Source organism: Falco cherrug, chromosome 9 (assembly GCF_023634085.1).
Source record: "Falco cherrug isolate bFalChe1 chromosome 9, bFalChe1.pri, whole genome shotgun sequence".
Lineage (NCBI taxonomy): Eukaryota > Metazoa > Chordata > Aves > Falconiformes > Falconidae > Falco > Falco cherrug.
The window spans coordinates 28146257-28174112 of NC_073705.1; the positions used below are offsets into that span (position 1 = coordinate 28146257).

The 27856-nt window shown below is 40.1% G+C and overlaps 1 protein-coding gene across 8 annotated transcripts in view; it reads left to right on the top strand.

Moving 5' to 3' along the window:
* The window catches only part of BTRC (beta-transducin repeat containing E3 ubiquitin protein ligase), a 119852-nt gene that overhangs the window by 47334 nt on the left and 44662 nt on the right, over positions 1-27856 (top strand). For 4 of the 8 annotated variants that reach the window (XM_055720126.1, XM_055720129.1, XM_055720127.1 and 1 more), the window contains 2 exons: positions 1039-1116; positions 13609-13698. In XM_055720126.1, coding sequence (XP_055576101.1) covers positions 1039-1116; positions 13609-13698 — 168 coding nt within the window. The remainder of the gene's footprint in view (positions 1-1038; positions 1117-13608; positions 13699-27856) is intronic. The other 4 variants (XM_055720128.1, XM_055720131.1, XM_055720134.1 and 1 more) reach the window with 2 other exon arrangements.

The following is a 27856-nucleotide window of genomic DNA, read 5'->3' on the forward strand; positions in this document are numbered from 1 at the left end:
TCGCTACTGAATGCGTGGGAATGTGGCCTCAGGCTATGAATACTGTGGTGATCAAACCGATTTTAGATGTGTGTGTGGGATTCCCCCAAAGCTGGCTGTCATTACTCTGTCAACACAGTGGCTGAACTAGTACAAAGGAATGCTGTCTTCCAGAGTAGCTGACTTTGGCGGAGAGGACAGGATTCTCCCCACATGCCCAGCAGTTTTTAACCAAATGTTTGCTTACAGACTGTGCGTGTCTTGAGATTACTGTAGCAGGTCTTTAAAGCAAGTAATAATTGGTTTTAATCATGAGGTTAACAGGACAAAAGTCTTCTGGTGGTCTTTCTTAGTCACGCTTGAAAAGCCCTCATATTTCTTCTTGTCCACCTTCTCTTATCTTACCGATGCTCTCTTCTTGGAGGTGGCAGCTTAAGTTTTGGAACATCAGTCTTTCTAGAAATTGTACATGTATGTAGAGTCAGAGGGCAGAAGTGAAAAGCATAGCCATAATACCATACACTACTTCCACAATTGTTATTTAAGGATCTCCTGACAACCTCTTTCACCAGACTTTAGTTCTATCATAATTTCTCAATGATTTTTGGCAACCAGGCAGCCTTAGTGCAATTAATAGTTGTTAGACTAAAAGCATGGGGATGCAGAGAACAACAGTTATACCCATTAACAACTCTTTATTTTCAACAGGTTTCACCGTTTTAAATAGTTATTCTGGGGTGTTCAGGAGCACTGGTGTTGCCATGCTGATCCAGCCACCATTTCAGCATTTCAAAGTGACCATTATTGGTAGTTTCAGAATAAATCCCCAAAAGCACAGGCTTTTTCAATAGATACCTGCACAGTGGTGCATTGTTATGTTGAGGAGGAGAAATTCTTTCTCTGCCATAACAAGCTGTTTGGCTTAAAAGTACAAGTTAGCCTCCAGTATATGTATGTGTGAAATACTACAGCCTGTGTAGTACAAATATTTTGTTTCTTTTCTCCTCGTAGAGTAATACTAGGGATAAGAACTGAATTAAAGCTTACTTTCTTTCACAGAATTCCTCTGAGAGAGAAGACTGTAATAATGATGAGCCCCCTAGGAAGATCATTCCAGAGAAGAATTCACTTAGACAGGTATGTGATCAGTCTCTTTAAAAATGCAATAAAACTTTCTAGCTATTTGAATCCTTAAATGATTCTGGAAGCTGAAGTCTGCTTTGTGCTCGTGGAAATCCTTTCTTTTCTCCTTTGAAGTCTGAACAAGTCAAATTGTACCTGTGAAAATCAGGCACAGAGATGTAGCTTTCAGGAGAGTTTAAGGACTCTTTCTAAAGAAATCTAGACTTCTGTTTATTGCAGTCAACTGTGACTCTCTAGTTTTACCTTTCTCTAGTTTTACCTTTCTCCAGCTGGTGTTCAACAAGACCTCTTCAGCCTTTCCTTCTGTAATTGTTCTTGTCTTGTTTGTAGTATATTTTGCCTTGCTGCAGATCAAGTCTCAGAGTGTTCTACAACAATTAAGCTTTTTATTGCCTTTGAAGGTAAATTTTCTTGGAGGTGATGTCTAGGTTAATAACCTGAAAAATGACCTGTTCTTGTTTCTTCTACACTCTTACAAAATACTAATGGGTAGAAAGGAGAAAGGGTGGTCTGATAAAACATAATCCCTTTGCCTTTTATATACAGTAAGGCAAATTTTGTAACAGTTTAAAAGAATCACTTTTTTAAATCCCCATGCTTAACAAAGGGAGTCTGGCTTGTGATTTCTGGGGGATTTAAGTTGGTTTTAGTAACTTCAGATCCTTTTTCACCTTGCTCTTTCTCCCCACTGCAACCTTCAGGCAGCAGAAGCAAAAATACATATTGACCTCAGCTGCCCAAGGTTGCAGCTTGGTGTATTAGAGTAAAACCTTGATGAATGTGACTTTTGATGAACTTTCATCAAAACCTTGATGAAAGTGAATATCCCACGCCACACGTTGCAACAGCTAAAGAATTGGCACACTTCCTTCTGCATCTCAGGCAGAGGAATAGGGTGATACTACACTGCCCCATTGCCTTATTTCCCAGAGAAATTGTTGGTCAGAACCATAGTAAAGGAAGAAATGTCTTTGGGACATTTTGGGTTTGGGTGCTCAGAGTTGTTATTTTAGGGGTGGTGGGGCAGCGGGGGTGTTCTGTGTGTTTGGTTTTTGTTGTTTTGGTGGTTTTTTTTTTAATACGGTATTATGTTAGACATGTTTGATTTTGTGGAAGTAGGTGTCATGTGAAGGACTACATATGTCTAAGACCAGGTCCATCTAACAGGGGTAGTCCATGTAAGTCTTTCAGACAAGAAGCAATATGCTAGGATAACGAGTGAGGTCCCAGATATTGCTGAGGAAGATTGCCTTGTAGAATTGGTTAAATATGTTACATCAAACTTTAAATGTTTCTGTCATTCAGCAACCAACAAGAAGAGCTAGAGGAAGAGGGCAAAGCTATGAGGTGTGTACCGTGTATCTTCAGGATAGCCAGCAAGGTCCCCAGCACACCAGAAAACTTTTTTCTTCATCTTAAGAGTTATTGATGGCAAGCCTTCAAGTTCAAGAAGAAAAGGTGTATGTCTTTTCTCCAAGAAAACGTTCATAGTAGGAGATACTAAGTCAAAATGAACAGGAGTTACCTGGTTTATGTGCCTTCTCATTGCACTGAGTCCTCCTCATGATTATGAAACAAGCAGTGTTGTACAGATGAAGAAGCTACAGTTTCTAAACTGTGGCCAGGGAAAAGCTGTCTTTCCCACAGGCCCACAATTCATCACAACCAAAATGACTGTATATCAAGAATACATGTAAAAACCCACTTGTCTTGACCAAACATTTCATATTGGAACACGGACATTGTTTATGTTGAAGATGGTTAGCTGTGTTTCAGGATATTGTTGAGATTTTGTATCAGACTCCATCTTTGTGTTCAGTCCTTACAGTGACAGGTGCAGGACAAAATCCTTGCGTCTTCTGATTGTTATTTTGGGGCCTTTTGCATTGAGAACAATGTTTCTGGATAAGTTCAAGATGTAGTCTTAGTCTTAAAGCAAGTGCTCTTGTCTAGATCATAGGAGGTGGTTGACTGTGATTTAGTGCCTATTATAAAGGTATTTTGGTTCTTTACATAGGCATAAATAAAGCTGTCTAAGCATTTTGGAACCTCAGTTTGCTCCTGTTCACTATTAGGGATGGGCAAGAAGCAGTGGGGATATTTCCAACTCTAGTTGCAGAAATCAGACACATTTGCAGTCATGTGCTTATACACTCAATGAATAGAGTGATACTTACTTGAAAGATTGGCATCTCCTACAGGAGGTATGCACAATGGCTATCCTGTCTTACGTCTATACATACTTTGTAAACCCAAAAAGATCTGACCTGCAAATGCTGTCAAAGCAATAATACACAAAAAGTGCTTTCTGCCTTAGTGGAAAGATGCAATTTGATAAATACTGAGTGGACAGTTTTGTATTTTCTGTCCCTCCCTGAAGACATCAGTGTTAAAATGTCATTATTGGGGAACAATGACCTACGTGCATAGAGGAATTGAATGTGTGTATGTGGTAGGGGAGAAGTCTGTTTACTTAAATGGTTTTTCCAGTGAAGGTGTCCACATATTTAGTACTTTTTGATTAGTTTAAGAAAATTAATGAGATGTATCAGACCAGGGGAAATATGATGTCTTGACACGTTTAGTTGCTAACAAGTTTAAGTAAAGGTGCATTACCTTTTCTTGCCTTGTGTGCTGTGCTGATATGCAGCCTTAGCCATACATATTTTCTCAGGTGGGTATGTGGAGCAGACATACCAGAAAGTGGAAGGCAGTAAGGAGGTGTAATGATTACTTAAACATCTGAAGTTGTAAGCAGGGGCTGATGACACCCATTGCTCAGTGCTAGGGACCTCTTAATAGGAGAAATATCATTCTTCTATTGATTAAAATGGGTTTCGGGGAAGGGTGTCTTCCAAAGTCCTAACAAGTGGAGCTGTGTCCTTGGCGTGCTGGAAGTGAGAGGCACGGCCACTCTTAGGTGCATGAGGGGCAGCAAGGCAGAAGGGATATGTCAGCATCTCAGCAAGTCAGAGATGAGATTAGCACTGGGAAAGGAAAGGCAAAAAGGCAATGAACTTGACACTATTAGTTGGAACAGTGAAAAGATCTAAGCTATCATAGCTTCAAAGGATGCAGGCATTCTTGTTGAGTGCTTGATCTGACAAAATTAAATTTTGAAGGGGTAAACTGAAAATCGTAGTATGAAAACAGACTTCAGAAAAAAACAATGACAAGTGGCAAAAGTTTTTGGCAACTTTATTTAAGCTAACAAACGAATTTTCACACTGCAAAGTTATAAATTAATTTTAATAGGCTGATCCAGATGGTCCATTTGGAAAATGGATAGCTTGATCTGTTGAAAATTAAACTAAATTTATCTCTCTCATACTTCAAACTGAAGTAAGCGTGAGAAGAGTGCCCATTAAGTCCAGCTCATACAGATGGACCGGCAGGTCACACATGGGACTAATCTGATTCATTTTAAAAATAAATGCATGAGTTATTGAATCAGGTTCCTGTTTCAAGCCCTGTGTGTGTGTGTCTGTGTGTGTGTGCCGCCCTTTCAAAGGGACTCGCAAATGCTTCAGTGCCTTTTTAACCTGTGTGTTTCCATTTTAATTCAACTTCCTTGCCAAAAAGCATAATTAGTTTTCAGTGCCTATCATTTAGCGTTAGACCCAAACACTAGATTGATTAGGTCAGACATTTGTTATTTTAAGGGCTATGTCTCCATTCTTCATTTATGAAGAACATGAGCTCAATAGTCTTGGGGAGAGAGCTGGCCTTTAGAAACTGGAAAGGGGAAGCTCTCTGGGGGCCCCTCCAGCCTTTTAGCTCCTGGGTGTTTTTAACAGAGCCATGAATGCAGATTTGTAAATTTATTGCAGTGCCATCTGGTTTTTTTGCAGGAACCGTATTATTGTTGGCTCGTATCTGTCTATTGTGGTGGTCACTCCCTGGGAGCTTGCCCTCATAGTCCTAAGGAAAGTGATGAATAGTGGGGGTCAACATGAATAGGTCACAGGGCAGCTGTCCAGGGCTGCCCTGAACTTGATTACCCCGCTGGTTTTTTAAAGAAGATGGGCACAATGCAGGTTGTTCAAAACCCTCCCTCTCTTCTCTTTGGTGCAGCAATAATGAAAGTGCCTTTTGCTGCTGTGGTTTGTCTGTGGGTGAAGGTGCCTTGTGGGGAAATGCTGGCAGCAGCAAGGCTGCCACACTGTACCTCCTGCAAACCTTACGTTGGACTCTGCTGTCTTTCTCAAAGCTTCCAGATGGAAGTCCGGGGGGAGAAAAATCCCTGTCTGTTACCCCATTCAAACAGGCCCCTTAGCATTTTCAAGAATTTTTCCTCTTACTGTTTTGGCACAGAATATTATCTCAATTCACTCTTAGAAATTTGAGATCATTTTGTGAAATTACGTGTAGCACCTAAAACATGCTCTCAGAGCTATTTCAGAGTTAAAATAGGCACAGTCTGATCTTAAGAGTTTAAGGCCGATACTCAAGCAAGCGCTAAGAAGCAGAAAGCAACTAAAGAAGGTAGAGCTAAGGAAAGACAAAAGGTAGCAACTTTCAGCTGTTTACTTCCAGCTGGTAGCCTCATCCCTCTGCTTAGGGCTCCTTTCCAGGTATATTTTTCTTCTCCAGAAGTATCTCTGCTGTACAGAGTTGAAGCCCTCTTTTTAGCTAGTGAGCAAGATTACACAGTGGGCTGTGAGTGAGGATCCTTCAGCTCCCTCCCTCCCTCCGGGGAAGATGCTGCAGTTCAAATTTGCCTTCTGTTAGAGAGCTGGCTGAGGCAGGACGTACCCAGGACGTACCTGGTGTATAAAGTTATCCTGGTTACCTTACCTTTCATGCTATTAACGCTTGCTAGTAAGGAGTTGCTGGTTGAAAAGCCTGAAATTTCTAGAAGTATATCCTTAGAGATTATTCTTTCTGTTTAATGTTGTTTTATTTATTCTCAGGCAACCACAAAAAATATTTTCCATTCCTCTGTGACACTTAATGCATGTTAAAAAGGTAGCCAAGGCGTGTTGTGCTGAAGCCGAAGTTACAATGGGAATGCTGCCTTGTGGCGGAAAGGCCACTGGGCTCTTTCAGCATTAGTGCTAATAAGAATCTGTCACCCCGCCGCATTGCTGCATTCCTCTGTAATTGAGTAAATTGCAAGTGTTGTCTGCTCCCCCTGCCCTTTGTGTCCATGTCCACTTACCATCCGAAGAACGTGGGCAGTGATAAATAAAGCGCTGAACAGGGCTCTCAACTCTTTGAAAGCAGCATGTTGCCAGCCCCCTAGTTATATTTCTTTAAGTGTTTATGTTTTTCTGTATTCTTTCTCTTGTGTGGCTGGAACCCTGGGGATCCAAAGCCATGAGAGAGGCCAAGAAGCTAACAAAAGTAGCTGTCCCCTTGTTAGCTTGTTCCTTTCTTCTTTAAAAAACAAGATGAAAACCATCTGGCTCAGGGCATTACATTTTCCTCCCCCGTGCACCTCTATAGATGAAGAGTTTCACCTGCAGTGAGGGTTTACATTGATTAGGGAGGGAGCAGTAATTCAAGCCTCCATCCACTTCAGTGGTACTTTGCAGTCTTTAAAGGTGCTGACCCATTGAGTTAAACTGTCAAGGGAGGATAAAAAAGGATCTTCATCCCGGGAGGTAACAGCTGCCAGGTTTTCAACACCTTGCGCGCTGCTGGAAAAATGTCACAAATTGTCAATGGAAAGAAAAATCACTTGGCTGCCATCTTCCCTTAATGACGTGCCTTATAAAATGAAAGATTTAAGGGTTTAAAAATCAGCAAGTAGCTGTCAGGAAAAAAAAAAAAATCCTGAGGGATTTTGAACAATGGGTCCAACAAGATGTATCCTGAAAGACTGCAAATAATGCATCCAAGTTGGAATAACCAGATCTGGTTGGGATGACCATGGTTATGTTTGCACAGTGGGGCAAGAGGGAAGTGAAAGCAGCAGCAACAGCACAGAAGTCTAACATTGACATGTTGTATTAAAAAAAGAGGAAAAAAAAAGAAGAAAAAAAAAAGTCGCCTGATTCATAAGCCAGTGAACTGAGAGAAGACATACTGTATTTCTGCTCTTTTGAGGACAATTTGTTTTCAAGCAGCTACCAGATGGCTAAATACCACGACATTTCCTTTTCCTTTTTTTTTTTTTTTTCTTTAACAAGAGATCTAGTTCTTCTTGCTCTTTGTTTTTGTTTGTTTTAATGCTTTTACATTGCTGAACCCCATGGTGTTTAGGCATTGTGGCATACTCTTTTTTTCCCCATTGTTTTGTTTTGGTTTTTTTGTTTTCTCCCTTGTGCATTGATGGATGAGGAAAAAAGATCTTCAGCTTTAATGTAATTTCAGATAACAGGCAGATTGGAGTAAGGCTTTTTGTTTGTATTGTCTTGAGGTTTTTTGTTTTAGAGGCCTTTTTTTTCCCCCCCTGTTTGTTTTAGGTAAGTCATTTTAATTGTACTGAGTAATTAGAAGGTACACACAGCCAAGGGAGCTTTGTTATGGTAATTGCTCAAGAAAACCCACTCCCCAACTACCATTGCCATGTGTTGAGACACGTCTTCCCTCTAGTGGCAATATTAAGGACTCTGGCTTTCACAGTCGGCAAGGTGTAATTGCAATATGACAAACTGTGCTTTAGGGAAAATCCTGTAAATGATCTAGTTTTTTGTTTGGCTAGTCTTTATTTTGTCTTACAGCTTTCCATGGAGACTACCTTTCCCAGTGCTGCGCTAGGGGTAGCAAAAATTTTGTCTTAGGAAAATAATCGTGGCGAATCCTGGGTAATGTCTTACAGCTTGACTTAATTCTAGTCTTCTTTTTAATTACCTGTTTATAAAAACGTTTTTAAATTTGTTGAGATTACTTAATTCTTTCGGAAGAAGCACCTCATTTGAAATAAATAAATAAATTGCATTTATTTTAAATAGTCCATGTGAAAGACCTTTGAAGGGTAATTAACGCAAGTCTCGTAAGACTCTAAGTAAGATGAAAGCGATCTTTCCAAATCTGCTGGAGTGATTTGTTTATATAACTTCCCACTTCTGCTGAATTCTTCTGAGTCTAATAACTTTTTTTTTTCTAACCGTTTGGCAATTTGTGCTTAGCTACAAAAGCCCTTGTTCAAAAAGAACAATTTAATAATCTTTTCGCTGAAAATGACTTGAAGGGAGGGTATGGGTTTTGTCTTTTTGCTGTGTTTTTATTAGGGTTATCTTTCTCTGATAAATCATGTAATTATTAACTATTGGGGGGGAAATCTTATTGAACTCCTGGGTTGCAGCTTCTATTGTGGAGTATTGTGCAGAGACTGGGGATTCTTGGAATAAACGGCCAAGAAATAGATTTCAGTTGGTATGAAAGCTGTGCACACACTCACACTCACACCCTTCTGCCTGGGGTTTGAGGCTTCAGGTTGGTGTTCAGTGTTTGTCCAGAGCTGTGCAGACAAGAGCAGAAATGCTCATGTGTTTGTATCAAAAAGCAGGATCATACTTTCTTTAAAAACATAACCAAAGACACTTACGGAATGAGATCAGATACAGCTCTATCTTTAGTGAACCATAGTCTAGCGTCTCTGTGGCATTTTAAGCCTTTGGCTGAGAGTGAATACAGCTTTGTGGTTCCCCTGATTCTGACATGATTTGGTGTTCCCATATATTTGTAGGTTTCTATTTTTTTTTTTTTCATTAGAGCTTGTTTTGCTATAGGGCTGCTTAACACTGTTCTCAAACGGCTTTTGCAAGGTTAAAGGAATGCAGCTTGGTAACAAGTTTGTGTCATTTTAAATATATACCTCCCAGTAAATAAGGAGGAGCCTTGCAATCAATCCCTTTTAGTGTGTTATATGTTTCACCTGACAACTAAACCCTCTATTGATTAACCATTACTTTGTTAGATAATCTCGTGTCATTGAAGCCACCGTAAAAATTAAACTCTTTAAAATGTTTTACCCTAGCAGCAGTGCGAAAATTGAAAACTTGTTCAGAATTACAGCCAGCTTCCACAAAGAGGGTAGTTTCCAACAAACTGGCTTATGTTTGCATGCTTTACATGCCATATAAAAACATATTAAAGCACTCCAACGTAAAGCTATCTGCTTGTGGCATTGAACCAGGCTACCATTTCAGACTGCTTTTCCTTGGTGAAGAAACCTTTTGTTTTGATGAAAGGTGAGGAGAAACTAGAACAGTTTTGGTGCAGATCAAAAGGGTTGAGCTTTAAAGGTGAGCTTGAGAAATTTGCTTTTCTGATGCTTGGTTCTGGTTTTCATTTTCTTGGTTTTCTTCCAGGTTAGTCAGTGTTCCCATAGGCACTGGAGCAAATGAAAGGACGTACTCTTGATATTGCAGTGTAACATGGGACACCATTGAATGTTTCACCTAAAATGTAGGGCTCTGCATTATTATTACTTGATACGATATTAATTCTGCTTTCAGTTAGGTCTATTCACTAGTAACTGTTACTGTACGAACACAAATATGACAATATCAGATGAAATCAAATATCCATGTCCAGTGGTAGGTAACTCGTGTCTCATAGTAGCCAGTAACTGCTGCCCACAGAGAAACATGAGAAGGCAACCATACAGTACTACCTTCACAATATATTCTCCCAGCTTCTTATGACTTGATTTCATGAGCCAGATGCAGCTTCTTTGCAACATTATCAATACGTTTCCATTGAGACCTATTAAGTAGAGTGACATTAACCGTTTTTTCCCCTTAAACTTCTAGGGAGAAAAAGTCTGTCTTCTGCATTTTTGCTTTAAACCTTTTAAAAAGGTACTGTAGAACATGCACATGAATTTTCTTTACCCTTTTTATTCATCCCACAAGGCTTATGATGTGTTCTTCTGTAAGAATATGAAAATAAGAAGTTTGTAACATTGCAAATGTAGTAATGGATGTTGAACTGAAGATCACTATACATTTTATTCTCAAATCTGCATCCTTATTTGAATCAGTTATATGTACTCCTTTTGAGAGTATGTGTAACTAATACTATTGAGAAACAAATTGCTGCTGAAGGACTAAATGGTTGTTTGGTAATCTGGCTCTTATGCAGATCTTTAAGTAATAAAATTACTGCGGAGATGTTGATACTCACAGTAAAAGCATGTTCTTCTCTCCTTCCTGTGGCTGAAAGGTTTGGGAAGGAGGAATTTGAATTGGCACGTTTTCAAAGGGCAGACAGGTACTGATAGTGCGGGAATGCCCAGGTCAGTCAGACCCAGCGCCTGCTCATCCAGTGTCGACCCCAGCACTGTCAGTGGAAGATGCTGTTGAATGAGAGCGACTGGGTCTGGCCTCTCTCTGTGCTTTGTTTCCTCCTTCTGCATCATCTCCTGTTTTTACACTAGGGCTGTCTTGTGGATACCTCTGCTGAGTACTCTGTGGACATGCTGTCCATGGGTTTGTGTAATCCCTTTTTGCACTTGGTGATGTTGTTTCTCTCCACAGTGTCCTGGGACAGCAAGCTCCAGAATTTCACTGCCTGCTGTGTGAAGAAGTGTTTCATTTTATCTGCTTTAAATTTATTTATATACTAGTTCCATCAAGTGTCACTAGTCCCTAGTATCATGGGATTTGATGAACAAGTTATGTTGGAAGTTCAGTTGATGCTGTTCACACTTAGATGTAATGTGTGGATGAAAGTAATAAAAATTAAGCAATACATTGGAATAATTTTTTTGTATATACATTCTGACATGTGCACAACTTTTGAACAGTTGCTTAGTGAGCTTCCTTCCTTCTCAGAAAGTTGTAGGGGTTTTAGATGTAGCATTTAGTATTTCACATTGTGTTTTGATTGCCTGCTCTTTCCCATTTGTAAATGTGAGAGGAAAGCCTGTAGTAAGCCCAGCTTTTAAAGCGCTGGCTTGCTACCCAGGTGTGTGCATACCTGTCTTGGGAGGAGAAAGGCTAACTAGATATGAGTTCAGTTCATGGAGCCACAGGCTTCCTTGTTACTTTCAGTAAATGTTTTTGTGGCTGAGCTTTTCATCTGCAAAGTGGAGTTAGTAGTGGCTTTCTTCAAGAGCTCCTCATAAAATTTACAGTTGTGCAGAAATACTGCTAGTGGAATTTTAGGAAATGCAAATGAAAGAAATCACAGGTTTATGATAAATGGGTTAGATTATACAAATACTGAATAAAGAATCTTATCAACTCTTCATGTTTTTTCACCTTTGGAATCTGCTTGAATTTAACTAACACGATGCTTATAAATTGAAGGTTGCATGGTGTTGTCTGAATGTCAGTGCAAAGCAGATGGTGTCAGCTTTCTGTCCACCAGTTGGGCTGCCACTAAGCCACAATTTATAGTATTTTATGTCATTCTGATCTTTTTCTGAGGAGAAAGTTCTGTGCATACCAGAATGATGGTTTTATGATGTTGGCAAATATTTGCAGGAGACTAAATTGAGTCCATCAGACTTCTGTTTGCTTGTGGCCTAATCCCAGTTTGAATCTGAACCTCCCCTGCTGAAAGATGCACTCTGTTCATTTGCACAACGCTTTGAAAGGATTCATGTGTTTGATTTTTTCAGTTTCTCCTTCTGGATCCAGAGTCAGAAATTGCTAGCTGGCTGCTAGTCACAGCAGATATCAACATTATGACCTGTAAGGAGATCTGCTGGAGCCAGGATATTCTGCATTCCTGTCTGTCACTGGTTAGAGCTCACTGAGAAATAAAACACGAACTACTAAAGCGATGAAGATAGGGCTTCTGTGCTTCACTTTGTTTCTATTTCATGGTGAACTTTAAAGGAGGTCTGTAAAGAAGTAAGGTGGAAAGGACTGTGATTTCCTGAATTTCCCCAAGAGGTTCTGTACTATGCTGGACCAGTACAGATACAGCTGAGGTAGTATATTGATTTGGTGTGGTGGGCAGTAAAGAGTGTTTAATGAGGATCAGAACTTAGGTAAATAATGTTATAAACCGATTGTGAACACTCAGTTCCCAACAGTTGGTGCTTACTGTCTTACTCCTGAGCTGGAGACTGTTAGGAACACTGGATTTGTGGATGTATTTCCTATTGCTCAGCAAAACCCCCTTTTAATCTCTTTGCATTCTTGCCTCTGATATCCTTTGCAGTATGTTCCTCTGCTGGTTTGTGCATTGCTACTGACTATATATATCTTGTGCAGAGTCAGGCCTATGGCAAGAGGGCAAAAAAGGGAGATCATTTATTGGTGCTGAGGGAATCTGGCTTTGATGACGTAGCTTTGGAGCAGAGGGAGAGGTTTAAGAGCCCTTAGCATGCCAGCGTTGCCTGCAGGTTTTGTAACCTATGGCAGGTTTTGGGTTGAATTAATTTCAAATCAAACAAATAGAAATCCGTAGCAAGCTCTGAAAGAATCTTCGGAGATTGCCAGCAAATATTACAAAAAGAACTGACAGGCAGTTCGTTGCAAATCTTTCTGCGTCCTCCCCTTGAGGCAATCTTAAAAATATCTTGAATGTTAGTACGTTTTACTTAGTGCTCTTGGAAATGTCTTTGTAGCAAGTTTAATTTCATTCTCTTTCAACATGCTTCTTGGGTTTTCCCCATACAACTATTTGAGGTAGCACCATCTTCTCGGTGGTCCATTTACTACTCTTAAAAAAACCAAGTTTGTGCTTACTGTTGGGCTGCCACTTTTGCTTGGGAGCAGTTTTCTGTAAACAGTGACAGGTGCTGGGGTGTTAATCCAATATTGGAGTTCTTAGGTGCTACTATACAACTACTACTAGCAAATGTGAGCTTAATCAAGTAGTAATTAAAAAGGCGTTGAAAGTGTGTGTGTGGATCCTCTGTTAGAAACTCATGCGTTCTTCAGGCATCTTAGTTTAAATAGTCAAATCAACCAAAAGTGTCACTTTAAGCACACTTTGTAAGTACAGTTCATATGCTGCCCTTCAAAAAGTGAGAGACTGAGTAATGGGTTCTGTAAAGACTCCAAAGTGTGCAGCCCCAGCTGAGGGTCCCCTGGGCAGGGCAGTGTATGAGTTAAAGAAAAAAAAGGCATTTTACTTTAAAAGAAAAAGCTTTCAAAAATGTTCCAAATACAACAAGTGAGATGTGGTCTGCCTTTGTTTCTTTCTGAGTGTAAACTTCATACTGTCCCCATGTATTTTTACCTGATAAAGACAGGGGACGCTTATTAACGTTTGACTTATGCTATGATAACTAGTGTGTAGAAATTGCCTCGCTGTAGTTGTTCAGGTATACAGCGTTTTGTGAAAGACTGAACAACTGAGATCGGATATTTTTTCCTTTTTCAATGGAAAACAAGAGAAAAAATCTTTCTTTTAATTTGTATCTCAGAACTATAAAATTGTACATCTCTTCTCAGAGGATGTGCATGCCCTGAACATAGGCTTTTGCTGTAAAATAGTTTATTTTGGTTTGAAACGTTTACACCTTAGGAAAAAGGAAATGTAGAAGAGTTGTCGTGGGTTCCTGTGCCAAAAATGCGGTGCCTGAAAGAAAATTGTGTTCTTCTATTCATAACCGTTTTAATCTTTCTGCAGACCTACAACAGCTGTGCCAGACTGTGCTTAAACCAGGAAACAGTATGTCTAGGAAGCACTGCTATGAAGACTGAAAATTGTGTGGCCAAAGTAAGTAAGAGAATGGCTTTGGTTTTGAGGGTTTTTTAGCAGATTGTTCTTTGTTAATCAAAGAAAAGTTCTTGTTAAAAATTACAGTTAGGAAAAAAATAAATTAATCGGCAAGTATTTTGGGTAGACTTTTCTGTCCTTCAGTGTAGAGATTTCAGACTTGCTGTTTTTCTCTGTTTGAAATGATTACTTGAGTCCTGAGCTATCTAGGATTGAAGGGTTCGTTCTGCTACACAAGTAATAGGCTTTTCCAGTGGGATGACCTCTGCCTGCCATGTAATTAGCTGTGCCAACTTCAAATGATAAATGTCCAGATACATGCTAAAATACTGCATGAGAGCTCTTTGTGTCATGGTTCCCTTTCCTAGCTACCAGAGGGGAGGTGCAAAAAGAAACACCTTTCATTAAAATACTTTGAATTTAAGGGAAGAGGAGGAGGGAGATACTGCAGTCAGAATGGTAAGAAAATGGATATATTAGCCAATCAGAGAAAAGTCATTCCTGGAGAATTGTAGTAAATGTGATTGGAAAAGATGAGGTGCCATTAGCCACCTTCTTTTCTTAAAATTCAACCTAACCGGAGTAAAACAATATACATGCAGGGCTGTTTGTGAATGAAAACATTTGAACCGTGATGCAGTATGTATAGAAAGGCTGTGTGAAGGATGCGTTTAGCCTTGTGTAAGCTTCGTATTTCCACTGAAAGGAAGTTCAGAATGGGCATGCAGGACAGATCAGTGTGTGCAGCCATCTGTTACTGAAACCAGCTGGCATTTTGTTGCTCTTCTCTCACCACAAACCTGACCACTCAAAAGCCTGTTTTCTCTTTCAGTTATTTATTCCTTGATCTATCTTGAAGTTTTTTGGGTTTTTTTGTGGGTGTTTGTTCTGTTTGTTTTCATACTTTGAATGGTTGTTAAAGGTGCCTTGTCCCTTCGGGGGCCACTTTTGTATTGACTTTTAAGATAATTTTCCAGCTAAATCTTTGCTGGGATTTTGCTGGTGAAATTTGGATGTCCCATTACTTTTGATTCCTGTCAGGGAACTGGCCATCATAAAAGTTTTGTCATGGTGCTTGCAAGTGGCTTAGCGGTCATAAACTGTGCTTGACGTGCCAGGTTACTTTCTGCTGGAGAAGCACTTCTGAGAGAAGCTACTAATCTTGGTACGAAGTGCTAGTATTTAATAGCAACACCTCCATTCTTAACTTAGATGACTGGTTATTGCGCACTGCTTCCTAAGGTGCTTTATGAAACAAAGTAGGTGAAGCTCTTTAGGGAAGGCACCAGAGCAGGTCTGACTTAATGATATCGTCGTACAGCATTATTCCGATGCCATGAAGCAGCTCGCAGCAAGCTAACTAGAATAAACCCATTCAACCCCATCTGCTTTTTAGCATCTTGTTTGACCTGATCGTCTTACTAAGGAGCAAGGATGTGCAAGAACTACGGCTAATTTAAGTGATGCCTCTCTTAAATGACATACCTTTTAACATCCTAATGTCTTAAATGGTAAGGTCTCCTAAAATTATGTTTTCAGTGGGTTTGTGGTAAAAGGTGTCAGTAGGCCTGAAGACAGGAACAGCAAGTCTTGTTTCATGTTGTTGAGGATGAATTTGAACCATCACCCTGGAGATAAATCATACGGTTTTTTAAGTATTGTGTCTCTATATGCTGTAAGACAATATATATGCATGCTCTAAGACAATTTGCCATCGCAAATATATATATGAAAAAATGTGTATACATGCATATATGTACACACACATACATGTATATTTTTGCGTGTGTGTATGAAAACATAAGGACTTTTCTGGCAGTATAATTCCTCTAGTGCTAGCTTGCCTGGCTGTTGTACTCCTTTCTTTTGCCTTCCTAGCTATAAACCAAAATGAGATCAGTTCTAAGAAAGCTTGTCTTTCAAATTCCAGAAGTGTTGAAGCATTTATAAATCCAGTTAGCTAAATGCAGATGGCTCAGTGATGGCATAGGCGAATGGCACAACTGTTAAATGTTCCCTAGGTGAAGGGCTTAAATGGGATTTAAGGAGTTCAGAGGCCTTCTCCTAGTCTTGTACATATGGCGAGTTTTATCCTCCATGATTGATGTGTCTTACAGCCTTGGACTTTAAAATGTTTTGTCAAGAGGGTGAGTACTGGAAAGTATAGCTGTGGGTTTCTTCATCTGCAGCACTTTTCCAAAAGTGTTGTAGGGTTTTCAATATTTTGTATTTATATTTTTTATTTTAAACTGGCAGTGAAAGATAAAATGGATTGCTTTGGAGATCGTGATTTACCTTTTATGATTCTGCAGTGCAGTATCAGCTCTGACTGGGAACCACAGTCAGCATTATCACATACTTGTCAGACATGTCAGTCAGTCTGCAAGAGAAGCATCTTTCTCTTTTTCTGAAAACAGAATTTCTGGTTCTGCACCTACTTGCAAAAAAGAAAATTGTGCTCTGTTAAGACTGTATTAATGCCATTTACTGATTGTGTGCCTGATGTTTCTAAAGATTCTTCACAAAATGACATGCAGTTTCCTTTGAGGCAATGTACATCTTTTTTCAGACTGAAGCACTGTCCATCCATCAAACTCTCTTGTGAACAAGTGCTTCTGTACGGGACATCCAGGTGTAAATTACCAACCTAACAACTGGCATTCTTTCTAAAATGGAGGGAAAAGAAGTTTATAATAAACAGATAAGCATTTTTAAGTACAGAAAGTAGCATGGGGCCACTGTCTTTTTGACCACTCAAGGAAGTCTGTGGTTTTTAGGAAACCTTGTCTGCCAGGTTTTCTATACAGTGTCACATTGCCGGTACAGTCAGGTGCTCAGTGGCTTTTGCAAACCAATGGATTATCTAGTTTTATTCAGACATTTAAAAATAAAAGTAGAATATTGTGCTCTGTTTAATCTTTGCATATTGTTCTTAGGCTGGCTTTTCTGGTATTTGTCCTCTGAAACTCCATTGGTGGGACTTGGGCACATTTAGGCGGAAGCAAGTAAGAGCAGTAGAAATTATTTCAATGGGGTGTGCATGTTTTGACTGAAGAGGTGGGATCTTAAATATTATATGTTGTCATGCAAAGGTGTCACCTCTGTGATCTTGTATCATCAGTACTCTTCTGTCCTCAGAATTTTTTCCTGTAATCTCTTGGCATCTTTTTGCCAGTTGTCTTTGAATGACCAACAAGTCTGATGTATATTTAACCTGATGTATTTTAAAAGGAAATGCAGTCTCTAACTGTGTTTTTAGATGTGTGCATACACACACACATACATATAAACTCCTCCTGTTTGTCTCTTCAGAAACCAAAAAATGTCCGCAAGGGGACTTCTTTTTATGATAATACTGGTGTGCAACCACAAAGTGGACAACTTTCTCAGGAATTGGTGCTAGGTGCTTAAATAAAGTAGAAATATAGCATGAACCTGAGCTCCAAGGACAGGGTGTTTGGTTTTAATGAGGCTTATTGAAATCTGGCCAAATGAGCATCTGTTCCTATTGTTTGTTCCATATTTTGTAAGCCAGTATCTTCAGGCCAGATAATGGTGTTGGTGTGTGCTTCATCCTCAATTAGAGAGGGGCACAGTTAAAAATCCCCTGGCATCTGGTATGTCACTAGGATTCTTGTGATGCTCCTGGGTGTGCAAACAAGTTTCTATTCTGTTCTGCACCCGGGACCACTTACTTTCTGTGGTGACCTTCACACTTTCTATTTCCGGTGCTGTCAGGGATGCTCTGGTGTGTCTCCAGTCTCCTTGGCTGAGCCTTCACTTGGGTGGATTATATATGTTTCTGTTTTCAAACGGAGGTCTTACCTTTTCACGCTTTCATAATGTGGGCTGTATTAGGGTTTGAGTTTTACTGTTCATTAGATTGTTTTGGAGTACATTAGGTTTTGCATTTCCCTGGATCATGGAAATACTCTGATTCAAAGTGCTCTTTTCTTTCCCAGCAAGAGGCTGGTGTACAGTTGATCTCATAGAGTTCTACAGTCACTACACATTTCCTGCATTCATTAGATAGGTCTTTACTGTTTGTCAACTCCTGCAGTCAGTTCCAGTTTGTCTGTATCTGCTATATAAAGAAGTGTTCTCAGGTTCATTTTGCACATCAGATTTTTTCCTACATGTGCCAGAGATAGGCACCCTATGGAATACCTGCCAGAGACAGCACACAGACACCTTCTAAATGTCATACAGCATCCACAGGTTTCTACTTAGTTCTGAACTCAGCAGCAGCTGCAAGTGTTTTTCTGTGTCTATCTAAATGAAATTGGAGGAAGAAAAATGGTTATGCACACCACCCTTGAAAAATTAACTTCTGTTTCAGACCACACCTTGCTACACACTTGTGATAACTGGTCCTGCTTGTTAAGGACCCAGCAAACCAAGGGACTTCTCAGGGTCTTTTAAGCATGTTGTGTTTTCTAGTGAATCATGGATTCTGTTCATCATACTTCTAGATGTGCATGCTGCAGTGGTTACAGTATTGAACTAGGAATCCAGAGGGGTTTATACCCCTTATTTTTAGCACTGTGATTTTATTCTGTGTGGTCACGATGGCTTTTCTTGCTTCTCTTCAAAACTGGAACTGAATTAAAATACTCTTCCTGCAGAAATGTAGTGAAATTTAACTGGATGATGCTTTTCTGACCCTTGGATGAAAAGTCCTGCTTAAGCATGTAGTGATGTTCTGCCTGCTTGGCAGGCTGTTTGTAGTGTACAGGGGGACAGAGCTATGTTCTGCTCCATTCTGGAAACACAGAGCAGGGCTCAGCACTTCAAGTATGCTATGTGAAATTTTCTTTCAAAGATGCCTAGTATTGTTTAGCTATAGCTACACATTTTACATTCAAGGATGATTCAGCTAAAGCAAGGAGTAGTGGAGGTAGCTGGTAATTGAAATCTACCTTTCTTTGTCAGTTCTTTCTGCACTGCTACTTCCGAATTTTTAGAGTAAAAAAAAATCTGCACAATAATAACATTGAGCTCAGAATTTTTATATGAATTCAAAGGAGAAACCACAAGTACTCTTTAATGAACAAAACATTTAGGGTTCCAGGCTGGATATTCCAGTTTGGCAGTAGGACAAATTGATCTGAAGAGTGTCCCTTTTGTACTCTTAAGTCCCTTTATGTCACAGATTGATGGCTTCTCTTTCCTGAGAATGTCCCTGTATTTACTTTGCATGAACAACACAACCAACTCAGATTTCTGCTGTGATATACCACTGAGATGGTATATCTTCAGATAATGCATAGTTTTCCAGTGCTTTTGAAGCCTTTCCAGTCCTTGAGATTGAAATTAGAGCAATTTAATCATGAACAAATAGTATTTGACTAGCTACATTCAATTTCCTGATGTTCCTTCCACTGTTTTAATGGGGAAGTATTTTCCTCCATACCTTAATTTTTAGTATTACGCTTCTGTGTAATGATGCAGAGAGGCTGTCAGTGGATATGCTTCCAGCTCCAAACCTCTCAATAGAAGTGTCCCCTTTTGTGGCTTGGATATATATACACCTTTCTCTGGGACGACAGTTTTTGAGGCTGTTGCAAACTGGAATAAATGCTGCCTCAGCTACTGGCTAATAGAGATTTAAGCATGTCATTTCACCCTTCTGTTGTGGATATTCTCTGTGTAAAAAGAGGCTTGTGTTAATGGTGGATGTTGCAGGGACATTGCTGGGATTACTTAATGTTCAAAAGGTGCTTTGAAACTGTGAATTCTCAGTATTTAGACAGCACAGGTAAAAAACAGCATCAGAAGTATATCTAAAAGCTTTGACCTAATGATGATATTCCTTTCTTAGTAATATGCCTACTTTTATCTTAATTGCAAGTTTCTCATTTTATATATATATAATATATATAATTTTTTTTTAGGTCAAGACAACCTTTATGCTTTAGCTTCCCTTCGGTCTAATAACCTCTTCACAAATGACTGAGAAAGAAATGTGATATTCCTGCTCCCCCCACCCCACCCCACCATACACGTTCTCCAGATTTTGATAGACTTGTTTTATTTATTTCCAAAATTATATCCGCAGGAAACAAGCTGTTTAAATTCAGATTATGCTGAAGCAAAATGGTCCTGGTATGAGAAGCAACGTGCTGTTTTATGAGCGCAGAGTCCCTTTTCTCATAACTGATTGATAGTAAATATTTTCCTGAAGAATTATTGCCAACCATGAACAGTGCAACTGTTTCACTTTTTTTTCCTTGCTACTTGCTGTACCAGCCATTGTCTGTAATTAAGATCTACAATTCACAATGCAGACGTTTGCACTTCCTCTGGGTCTGAGCTATTTATAAGGCATTTCAGCTGTTCAGAGTTTCTTTTGAGTGTTAAACTACATGTAAGCAGGCTTCTTTAGTCTTCAGTTAAGCAAACACTGTGGAGTGGTTGTCTCATCTGCTTCTCTTACCACCCAAAAATACTTTGCATGTCAATGAAGCCACAAAATATAAAAGAATGAGACTTGGGCTTTTTTAAGTGCAAAAGAGACTTTGAAGAATTAGTAATATTAACTGCTTTATAGCTGAGGGTTTTTAAGTGTGTTCTGGAGATCAATTCTCAAAGTTCTGCAGTAAGGATGGTCAGTCAGGTGATAACGCAAATGTGAAGAATAATTTCCAGAGTTCAGTGAACTCGATGGAGATGTTTCTACTTTTTGAAGCCCTGGGTTCAGAATCTTGAGAAAGCAAAATTCCGTTACCTGTGAAGTTGATTTCGGTAAATACTGGAAAGGCTCTTAGAAGATCCTCCTCAGGTTTGACTGGTTTTAAGGGAAAACTTTTTCGTGGTGATGACAGTCAACTGGAACAGGTTGCTTGTGGAGGTTCTGCAGCCTCTGCCCTTGGAGGTTTTCCAGACCAGGTTAGATGAAGCCCTGAGCTACCTGGTCTGACCGCCTAATGCACCCTGCTTTGAGCAGGAGATTGAGCTGGAGAACTCCTGAGGTCCCTCCTAAACTGAACAGCCTGGGCTTCCCTCAGTATACAGGCAGTGAAGAGGTAATAGAAATCTTTTAAAATTTAGAATTTGACCTGGTGTCCTTAATCAAAATTCCCCTGTGCCTGTATTCTGTGTGGTGTCACACACACGCACATTCTGTGTAGTTCCACCCCAAGTGTTTGCTGGTTTGGTGTAAAGGATTAGAGCCTTGAGGTCTTTGTTCAGGTCCTGGCACATTGAGCTTTTAAGGAGTGTTCACCAGGGTAAGAGTTATGAAACAAACTGGATTTGCACTTACAAAGTATTTTGGGATCTTTTGTCCTGAAAATGTGAAACAGTTTAGAATCCCAGTCATCGGTGGCTTTAGTGGTAAATGGTGGCAAACATGAAGAGAAGCATCGCTTCTTAAATAGCCATCTGCAGTGGCGGCACCCTTAGATGGTACAGAATGCAAATACCATTAACATGACATTATGTTTCCAGTATTTTTGAAATGCAAGAATTGAAGAAGTTGTTTGAAAAATATGTCCCAATTCTTGTCTAAGGGTTGTGGTGTGAAACGCTGGAGTGATCATTTCATAGTGTAGCCCACTGCAGGGATGTTGTGAGCGTGGCCGAGTATCACATTTCGGAAGGCAGAGCTGAGTTCTGAGTTCAGCCTAGCCAGAGAGCTGCTAAAAATGAGCCCTTTTTTGTAGACCAGGGGGAGTTAACATGGGGTAGGCTCCAGTGTCTTTGCTGTTAGGAGCGGACAGGGGAGGGGAAATAGTGTGGAGCGAGTTCATCATCAGGCATGTACTGCAGCATTGCCCACTGATGCATGCCGGATCACCCGCACGCAGAGATCACATGGCTCCTCCAAAAGTCAAACGATCAATTCGCCTCGTTTTGGCTCTGTACTTAATGCACAAACAGTGCGATCTGCAGGGCTGTAATTGCATTGTTAGGGCCAAGGAACAAGCCTGTGCCTTTTCAGCAGACAGCTGGCAGGGAAAGAGGCATGTTGTTAGGAAAGAGAGAGGCAAGGCAAATAAAATTACTGCTAACGCTCAGAGATCGGCAGGAGTCCTACTTGCCTAATCTTACCGGTGGGAGCAAGCGGCTGTTGTAATCCAATTATAGCAGCATAAGCAATTTGTTAGACACTCCGCATAATGTAACAATTTCCCAATAAACTCTGACTTGTAATAACGTCAGCAAGAGCCCACATAAATCTGCCCGAATGGTGGGGGCTGGAGTGTTCGGCTGGGGGCTTGTAATTTGTGCCATCAGCACGTTTTGTGGAGTGTGGTGTGGTGCAGTCTTTCAGTGCAGGAATTTTAAGGAGAAAAGCGTGGCACGCCCCTCCAAGAGAAAACCATTAGCAAGGGTCAAAGGAGATACCAAACAAAGCTGGGAGGTGGCTTTTTTTAGGAGGGAGGAAAAAATCAACCCCTAAACGCAAGGCTTCAACTGATGAGGATTTAAAAATATTAAAAAGCAGTAATGAAAATTGTAGTGTTTTAAATTACAGCAGAGGGAGGAGGGGGAACTAGAATTACATCTGTTTTGGAGGGGGAGGGAGGAGAACACCCTTCCTCATATTTAAGCCGTTTAAATATTAAAAAAGAAGCTCAAGTATTGAAAGGGATGCACCGTGCTTACAAGACAGAGAAACCACAGATCCTGTCCCAAGCAATTCATAATCTACAAAGGGAAAAATTAAACCTTTTCTGGTATCCAGTTACTCTCCCGTTGTCTTTCTTGCAGCTCCTAGCTGGCTTCATGCATATTGGCACAGCATCTTGATGATGTGTCTGAGAGATAAAACATAGGTCTAGAACCATTCACTTTGAGCGTACCCCAGTGAATTTAACTTTTTTGGCACAATGATGAATGTCCCCTCTGGTTCATGCAGATCTACACAAAGAACTAATCTAATTTAGATATTATTTAAAAGTAAAATCAGTCTGCTGCGCTCTGCCTGTCACTCTTAGAGCACATTGTGAGTTACAGCATTGTAGCCACCAGTTTAAGGTTTATGTTTAGCAAGATTTAAGGTATCATATTTCTGTTAATCCCTCTATTTAGCATTTCCCTTTGCTAAGATGCAGATAGGCAGCAGGCAAAATCACGTAGGTCCCTTTATATACACAGCACAGAGGCTGTCAGAAGTCCAGGATTTTCAATGTAGTTCTTACCTCTACTGCGGTGTAAAAATGCCTGACTTCATACCACTAACAATACTGTATTCATGTCTTAGCTGTGGGCTGCTGTGAGGCTCTGGTGTGGATTGACATTTCTGCTCTGAATCATTCCCAAGTTGTGGCAGCACAACGCCTTTTCACAGGGGAGAAAATAGTTCCCAGCTGTACAAAACAGTTTCCCTTATCATTTGGAGTCATTTGGAACTGCTGCTTTCAGTCCCGGTGTTTTGATGCCTGGCTACACAGGCTCCTTTGCTTAGGGGGGAAAAAAAACCCACCCAAAAACCAAACCACTAAAAAAACCACCAAACCCCAAACTGAAGTGTTGACCTTGTACATACACAGCTCACACAATTATGCCTGTACCATGTTTGCCGTTATGATAGTACTATATTTTGTGTGATTCTGGAGTGGTTTTACATATTCACCTGTCATATTAACAGCGAGATGATTTTTATTAAAGTGTAAAACAGTACCTGGGATGTTCAGGCTGGCTGCCGTGCAGATAATGTTGCATATTTTGCCCTTCTTTATGTGGAAGTCAAGCTTCCATTGTTCTTAATCTTTGTTGTCTGCCAGCGTATCAAGGTAACAGCCTGAGATCGTGTGTGTTTCCAAAAGTATCCTGATAAGTATTTTCTTTCAACATAAATACACCTTAAAAAGTGTGTTTAAAGAGGGCAGGTATTATCTTAGTTTACCGAAGCTGCATCAATAAATTGCAGTGCTTCCAATAAAGCCACTCAGTGTCTGGGTTTAACTAATGGCTGATTTTCACGGCTTTGACAGTGAGCTGTGTGCGTTATTTTCTCCTGATATTGTAAAAATAATGAGAGCAAATTAGAACAATCAGTTTACCCAGATAGCTGCTGATTGGAGGTGATGGGCAATATGGCAGCGGGTAATCCATCTTCGGGCTCCTGTCACATTAACTTCAGCAGTGTGGAAAAGATCAGGCGGAGCGAGCGGGAATCCTGCCCAATCAGAAAGCTGAAATTAATGAGAAGAGCATTGTTCTGTGATCAACCTTTTAATTAGCAAGAGTGGAGATGGAGGGAGTGATGAAGCTGGCAGCACAGCTGCACAATGCTGGGCATGTTTTCGGTGAGGGGGAGGAAAAACATGGGTTTTAAATTACCCCTTCTGTGCTCCCTGTACACCGGCAGTGTGTCTTCATTCTAAACCCCTTAAAAGATCTTAATAAACAGCCACATCCAGGTTAATATTGCAAACATGGCTGTTACTAATGAGTAGTTTCAAAGTAGGTCCTTTCGGGGGTCATTTAGGAAAATGTTGATCACTGTTTACAAAAAAAGAGAGAGAGAGAGAGAGACTTGGTTTGGTGTTAGATTTAAAGTTTCACTGCATGAAGGAAAGGAGAGGAGGGAGACAGATAAAATTAGAGTAAGGGACTGCCTGTTTTATTACTCCCCTCCTTATTTAGTATATGTTTGAAATAAGATTCCTCAGCATGTATTTGAAATGAGACTCCTCAGTTAAAAATACCATGCATGCCATGTGGCTTTCAGCAGCAAAAAGAGAGATCAAATACTGCGGTGATTTCCTAATGCTCCTTTTTGTTGGTTGTTTTTTTGTTGTTGTTGTTCATTTTTTTTGCGGTAGTATTTTTCAGTTTATTCATTTACCAACAAGAAATTGTAATTTGAAAGATTTGGCTGCTGTAATTGCTGAGAAGATTGACTTGATCTTTTTTTTTCTTTCCCTTGTGGTTTGATAAAATTGCAGTTTTCTCAAGTATATTCTAAAAATAGACACTGGAATTAATGACTGTCAGATCTGAATACCAGTCTTAGGAAAATCAGTGTTTTTGTAAAGGGGAAAAAATAATGTGGGGGAAAGAGTGATATTAGGGGGTGATTTCTGGTAAAGAAAATAAAAAATACTACAAAGTAGTACGCACTGCAGGGGAATCCAGCTACTTCTGATTAACATGGTTCCTGTTCTTTCTTCCTTGCTCTCTGCATTGTGTTTTTCAGGCGTTTCTTTCCTCCTTCCCCATAATTCCCAAAGAAGTTGTAACGGTTGAAGAGTGAAGCTCCTCATTCTGCACACAGTGCCCATGCTGCTTTTCTTTTGTTTTTCTAATCAGAACGTGGGCTTTCCTCACTTCTAGGTATCCCACTTTCTGATACTGAAAAGCAAGTAAAATCTTAACCAGTCTGCAAGAGAAGCCAAAAATCAGTGCATTGCACACAGCAAACTGTACAGGCTGTTTGTGTGGCTCCGCTGTGAGCTCACACCCATCCGTCAACTTTGCATTGCTTACCTTTAGGTAGGTAGCAGTAAACAGGTGCGGGTGAGGTTGGTTTCTTCGGGTTTTAGTTCTAGACAGATCTCACCATCTTTGCTTACTATAGTATTTTGAACTTTCTTACTTTGTAGCAGTGATGTAACCTTTTCCCTCCCCCTCTAAAAATGATGGGGCTTTGTACGAGTTCAGTGATATCCCTATAGTTTTTGTAGCTTGAAGGATACTGTGTCTCTGGAAAAAAGTTGACCTGGTAAACCACAGACCTTTTGTACTATCTAAATCGTTTGTATTTCTAATATAATAGTGAGTGGGGCTTGTGGTTCTGCCTGTAAAAAATACCTAATGTTTTCCTTTATAAGAAACAGTTTGAAATTTTTATGACTTTGCTACTATTTAACCCTTTGAAGTAAAATTTTATTTCAGCCTCAGTCTGATTCCCTTCCACTCCCTGCAGCCTGAGGCAGAAATAAAGTTTGGTGTGTGGGATGAACAGTATTCACTTAACTAACAGCTGCTCAATATTTTATTTTATTTGTGGTGTTTGTTCTGTGCCCTGGGCTGTATTTATTGCATACCTTTCAAGCCCTGGTCAGAATATGGAAATACAAACTTCCTCCTGGGGGTTTCCCCTGTAGTTTGTGTGCTTCAAAAACCTTAATTAATCCTTCCGATGTTTCTTGGGGTGAGGACTGGACTCACAGCATCCTTTTTTTGTGGTGAAGTTCCAAAGTTAGTGTTACAGTTGAAAGCTAGGGAGGAAGTAGTTTATTTATAGTAAGCAATGAGGCCTCACAGGAGGAATATTAGATTAGAAATTATGGCTTCAGATTTTGAGACATCTTTTGTCTTTGTCATGTTCTGCTTTTCCATCTCAGTTCTTCCATCTGTAAAGGGGTATAATGCTGCTTAACATTTCCTTATTACACATTTGGGGATTTGGAAACGTGTTATCAGTTGAAGCTTAAGCATTATTTTTGTTTATATACACCTAATGCTGATTTGGGCTCTGTTCCTGTGGCACTTTCTCTCTCCCCAGGTCTGTCTGCATTTTTAAAAGGCTGTGTTAGACATGTATCTTGGGAAAGATGCACTTGCCAATGGGTGCAGTCAAATTTGCAATCAAACATGATCCTTATGGGAGACAAGGGGAAAGTCTAAGAAGAAGTGGACACTTTCTAAGCCAAACATTCTTGTTGTTGCATAAAACACACAAAGCTCTCAAAGCCTTTTGTTCTCCTTTAATAAAATATAAACCCAGTAAATTATTCCACAGCTGCTTAAATCAGTTTGTCAGTTCCCAAAGAGATTCCCTTGTGGGTTGAAACCAAGTGGTAAATTCTTGCCCAAAAGTAATCTTACAGCAGCAGAATAACAGGAAAGAAGGCGATGTGTTACAGAATTCACCTTAAGCATGGAGCCACTACCGTGACTCTGTAATGGGATGTCCCAGCATGGGGTATAATATCATAAATAGTGTAAATATGCCACATGTGAATTAATAGGCAGCCTAAGGATTGTTAATGTTTACATACATGTTAAAATGAACATACAGCTAATCTTTATTTTTTAACCTAGTAAAAGAGTTCTGTTGTAGGTCCTTGTTGGGTTTTGCAACTGGATGATTTTGTCAGTGCTAGAAGTTCTTTGGGGTTTTTTTTGATCCTATTTTATGTTACTTTGATTTAAAAGGTTTCACATATTTTTCAAATTAAGTTGTATTTTGCATTTTCTCTGCAGTTTTCCAGCCTCTGTTCTCCCACCCCCATGCACAGCTCTTCCTGTTCAGGCCCCTTCAGTTTAAGAGCTGCTTTGAGACTGGGGGAAAAATCATTGTCTGGGGTGTCTTACTTTGCCTTTTTTGCCTGATCTCTCTGAAGTTTTTCCTCTGCCATCCTTCAGGATCAGATCTGTGTGTAGAGTGTTACTACTTCGTGTCTTCTCTCTGAGGCTCAGTCAGCTTAGGGAGCATTAACATAATTCTGCAACACCCTGCAAGGTAGCTGCATAGTATCTCAGAAGAAGAGCTGTGTCTTAACCAGGCTCAGACAGAAACCTGTGGAGAGCCAGGAGTAAAAGTTGTCCTCTAGCCATACTGGCAGTCTAGTCTTCTGCTTTAAGTGCAAGTTCATCTCTCCTTTCACAGAGGTACTTGCTCACTTTCTGGACTCCGACCAATTTTAATCACAAGTTAACCATCACCTCTTCATTGAACTCCCTCTAAAATACTCCTCGTATGAATGTAACTTTCTGGACATCAGGACTGACATAAAAGGGAACCCCACAGAGCAATATACCTACTTTTGTAAAGCCTAGTGATGACCTTAGGCCACCACAGAGGCTTCTGATGTACAGCCAGGTTCTCACACAGTGTTGTGTGTGCTCTAAGGAGGTTACAGCTCTGTTGGCTTCTGCGATCTAGAGATCCTCACCCAGCCAGGACTCCTCCCTCTGTAGAGGGGTGGCTTTCATCTTCAAGTAAGCTATCCAGAATCCATGTACAAACTGCTGCAGGGCATATTGCTGCAAGGCAAGTCATACAGACAAGCCAGGCTAGTTTGGATCTAATAAAGAAAATCATTACATCATCAGAGTTTATACAGGAAGAAGTTTTCCCAGAACCATTCCTTCTTTCTCACCCTCTCTTTCTCGCCCTCTTTCTCACCCGCTTTCAAAGAGCTCCCACAACCTCAGTGAACATTGCTAGAAACAGATGCTTAAGCAACCAAGGCCACAC